The 4940-nt window shown below is 33.8% G+C and overlaps 1 protein-coding gene across 1 annotated transcript; it reads left to right on the top strand.

Moving 5' to 3' along the window:
• Window positions 1–44: 44 nt before the first annotated feature.
• On the top strand, window positions 45–569 carry LOC111617197 (the record flags this gene model as incomplete). Its single annotated transcript, XM_023358525.1, has 1 exon — window positions 45–569. A coding segment is annotated over one exon (525 nt), but the record flags the coding sequence as incomplete, so codon positions are not given.
• Between the last annotated feature and the right edge of the window lie 4371 nt (window positions 570–4940).

Genomic DNA, 4940 nt, shown 5'->3' with positions numbered 1-4940 from the left:
TATAAAGTTAGGTTGTATAAAAATACTTGGATATTAAACCATAGATACTCAAAGCCATCAACCACACTACAGACAATATTCACAAGTACAAGGGCACTATATACCTTTACACGGACAGTAGAACGGCCCTTAGTATCCTCACGAATGGCAAGAGGCACATCGGCCTTTCTGCCAATCTTATCTCCAAAGCCAATAACCTCAGCAAGATCAGAAAACTCCACTTCAATTGGATCCCTGGGCATACGGGGCAAGCTGGTAATGAACTAGCGGATAAACTAGCTAGGAAGGCTTGCATCCTGAATAGGGAACCATCCTACAAGAAACTTCCTCATTCATGGTTAAAAAACCAGCTTACCAACTTAGCTCTCAACGAGTGGCAACACGAATGGGAAAATGCAGACACAGGGAGGAAAACTTACGCCTTCATTCCATCTATTACTCACCGTGTCAAGGCCACACACTACACTCCAAATGCCGAGACTACCCAAATTTTGACCGGGCACGGCAACTTTCATGCCTATCTCCACCGCTTCGGTAAAATGGACAACTTTCAACCTCTGCGACTGTGATGAGTCCAGTGAGGCCACAGCGGAACATTTCCTCTACACATGCTCAAAATGGCCACGTTTCTTTATGCAGCGAGAGTGTAGCGAAATGACTTCACGAGCAGTGTTGGCCAATTAGAAACCAGTTTCAGTGTGTTCGCTGTAAAGCGCTTCTCGAGCGCTGCATAAAGAAACGCGAGGAATACGACGACGACAGACTCCCGTTCATAGGCGAATGCCTTATGGAGGGACAGAACTGGCCACCAAACCCAGCGGAAGTATTTAGCAACAAAAAACTGTGGAGAAGGCTAACACAATTTGTGTATAAAACAAAGACTCTAAGCACCAATGGCTTCAGTAGAGAGACCACCAGTTCTACCAATTAACTAGCTACAGCCTAAAGATACGCCTTTCGTGGAACAGGAGGTGAGGAAACGGGTAAAATAATTATGGTAAATGCACGTTATATAACATTCCTGTTAACACCGGCAGTGCTGTGTAATGTATTGTAACACTGTTTTATTTCTGCTAGTATCGGTTGGGCCACCATCTGTAGTCAGGTACATTTTGTTGTACCCCAGCTGCCAATTCTGTTTAATTTTGTTCGGAATGGTGATCCATTTATGCCAATTGGTGTTTATTTTCTATTGGCCTCTCACTCTCCTCAAAAACGCTACAAATGTGTTAATGTACTCTTTATCTTTAAAATTTGGACTGTCTTGTATCAATTACAACTGTTTCCTTCTTAGTTCCTCGTCATCATTGTCATTGGTAACCCTTCGGTTTTTGGGTTGCACCATCCAATTCTGTAAATCAGCTGCTTCCTGCTGTTTTGTAATTATCACAAGTCTTCAATGTTTGTATTCTATCACAACCACGTAAAATATTATGTAAATATATTGTAATCTTCTGGTTTTATTTTAATAAATGTGATACAGGCACCCATGGGGCCTCCCATGCCTTCCTTTCAAACTTTACTATTACCCTTTCTTTTCACACTTTGACCTCTTTCTTTCTCCTTCTTTCCATTTCCAAATAGGGCAAAGTCCGTAACCACGAACGGACAGCTCTCTTATCTCTTTAACTTGGTGTTTAACTTGGATATTAAACCATAGGCGGATAAACCGAGAGCTGCTACAGGGGCATAAGTCCTCCCCCAATAGAGAAAAAGAATTAAAACTTATTTGTTCGAACTTCAAAACGTTGTTTTTAAATATTTATGATGGCCAAGTATGGTTTAGTGAATCTCTGCAGTTCAGTCGTCTTGCACATGTTAATTAAAGTACTGCAATTATTCATATATTTAAAATTGTTGACATAACTCCTCCTCGGGNGCTTTTGAAGATTGATAATTGAAAACATTGGACAAATGTAAGACAGAGGACACATGAACACGCGAATAACGCTCTTGAAAAGCTAATTGACCCCGCACAAAGCGGACGGCCGATAGCTCTGAAAGTTGAGTATGTAATTTACCGTCACGCGCCAAAATTATGAGATGCTACGTACTAGAGGTATTTACAATAATTTCGACCCGGAACTACTAGAAATCGTTCCACACCGAGTGTTGAGACAGTTCCAGTTTCAAGACAAGCACGCTAGTAGCGGGAGCAATGTGACGCTTAACAGTAAAAATGGGATTGATGTGTTTTGAAGTGATTCTCAAAATTCTAACATTGTGGTTTCTAACAAAACTGAAATGTGTCGCTAAAGATGCTATGTTGCAAGTCCGTAGCAATCCATGCTTCTCTGTCACACTATCATTGCAAATGAACCGATCATGTTGGGATGTTAATGGCAGGACAAGTAGTGGTCTCCATGCATACAAATCAGCCTCTGCTAGTTGCCTGCGGATGGTACAGGAAGAGACAAGATTTATATCTGAATGGTAGACAAAATATCTTTGCTTGCATCATGATCAGACAACTATCTCACCCAATGGTCTGTCTGGAGCGTCCAGACCCTGGTCATCATGTATGTGCATCCTGACGTAATCATAACTCCCAACATCAGGACATAGTAAGGTTAAAATGGCCCAAATGACGAAGCATAATGGCCAATTCTGCGAAATGGCCATTATGCTTCCTTCAGCCTTAAATATAGCTGATGGAGCCTTTCTCAACTCCATCAGCTACATGGACCATTTACTAATTATAAAACTAACTTGAAAAAAATGTATAAAGTTAGGTTGTATAAAAATACTTGGATATTAAANACATAACTCCTCCTCGGGTTCTTCTGAATTGCTGTTGTAAACGATATTGTAAATTTTCCTAATAATGATATTGGTATATATTTCAAATAAACACAGCGAATAACATTATATTTATAGGAGTCATCAAATAGTTTCATTGCTTTGTAATAAAATTTTAATCATTGTCTACAATACAATACTTACATTACTGAAATTAAAAATTATAACAAATTCGATACTTTCATGTTTCAGATTTTTAAATTTAATTTTAAAATCTCAAGTTGTTTTTCCCGAGACTCGGAACGAGAAAATTTTTGGAATTTCCGGGTCAGACACCTTAATCCGAATGTCTCGCCCAGGATAGAGCATTCATTAGAATTTGTTAAGAAGATAAACAGGTTATTAAAACAAAAATGCAAAACATCGCTTACGAAATTTTAACGCATTCAATTTATAATCAGCGTTAGCTTATTTTGTATAAGAATATAGCTTTATTTAATTATTATAAATATAACAAAAACACAACCTATATCAATAAACCTCTAAGACGAATTTGATTAAAGAAATACCATCAATATCCATTTATTTTATTTTCATGGAAGAAATCTGGTTTAACAATAAGAAAACCAAATTTTTATGTAGTTTTAAATTTATCAATTATTATTTATAACTTGCAACTATTTGTTAGTAAGCCTGATTACACATTTTTTAAAAAACAAATACATTCACAAAGCGATTTGGGATCTCACAGTAAACTGCTTATAGGTAAATCCTATTTTGAACCATTAAACTACTCGTATCATCTGTTAATTATATAACTATATAACATAAATCTTTAATAAATTTTAAAAAATAAAACCTTTGTGAATTTGTAATGTAAACTACCATTTCTTTTACTAAATAATATATTTGTCTAATTTCTGTATTCGTTTTTATACGTTCTCTTATAGGCCTATTATATATTTACATCCTCAAATGACACGTTTCGTGATCTTGCGCGTCACGATGTTATTATTCGTTCTTCAAATCCTACATGTCATAAATTAATCATTAATAATTACGATTAGTAGTAGTATCCGCATGTTTCATAACCTTCTAATTGCCACTTCATGCCTATCTTCATTAGTAGATGATGTCTTTGACATAATTTTTAATCCTTTTTTTATTTCCTAATTAAATTGGCCCTAACCCATATAAGCACGAGTTTGACACTAATAATACCATCCAATTAAAATATTATTACAAATTACAATTAAATCTTCGCAAAATGTTTCGTAAAATTTAATCTTCTTATCTAAAGGAGATTTATTTAAATTTACCGATAAGTAAAATTGAAAGATTGATAATCAATGTCATTTATTGATATTTGATACTATTAACAACTTTGTAGCTAGTTTTCTTATCAGCAATATTTTATTGCTTAAAATATATAATTCGTGAAACTTTATTTACACAGGAAATTTATATCATTTACCATTTGTGAACTTTTTGAGACAAACAATTAATTTTGTATATCTTTTGTATAGGCTACCTTAAGTCCTACCTTAAGACTACTTTGCCATTATCAAAATTCTAATAAATTGCCAAAATTATTTTAATTATTCTTGAACTGATTTTTTAAAATCCGTTTTCTAGCATGAATATACTTGTAAATCTTTCTCAGTTAATAAAATAGGGCTTTATTCCGGATATTTAAACAATACTACTTAACCTTATTATTGTTAATTATGTTAGTATTGACCAGTGTATTTATTCTATATTTTGTATATTAAAATTATAATTAAAATAATTAAATGAAAATTCTATTGATCCTTAAATGTTAATTTATATTTTAGCAATCAGTTCTAATGTCAGTCTATAATATTTCATGTTTTAGAAACAAAACTTTACGTTAGTTTGTAACTATTTCTTATCGAAATTATTATTTTATATGACCATTTTCTTATAAAGAACTATATTTATGTAAAAATTTGAACCAATAGGATATATTAGCTATTTGTCTCGAATAAAAAAGGTTTTAAAATTAAAATTTTCAATAAACAGATAAATTCTTATTTTATCGTAAACGTTAGGTTCATTCGACCACAAAAATTAGGTTTAAAATAAAGAATTCTTTGTTTGATTTACTGTTTCAAATCACTAACTCCAAAGATAGATAAATAAATAATTACGGAGGCGAAGATTGAGCAAATCTCGAAATA

The sequence above is a fragment of the Centruroides sculpturatus genome, unplaced genomic scaffold (assembly GCF_000671375.1).
Source record: "Centruroides sculpturatus isolate CEXI.00-Female unplaced genomic scaffold, Cexi_2.0 scaffold5106, whole genome shotgun sequence".
NCBI classification, from domain to species: domain Eukaryota; kingdom Metazoa; phylum Arthropoda; class Arachnida; order Scorpiones; family Buthidae; genus Centruroides; species Centruroides sculpturatus.
The sequence above is the reverse complement of the archived record's forward strand: the minus strand, read 5'-3'. Positions and strand labels throughout refer to the sequence as shown.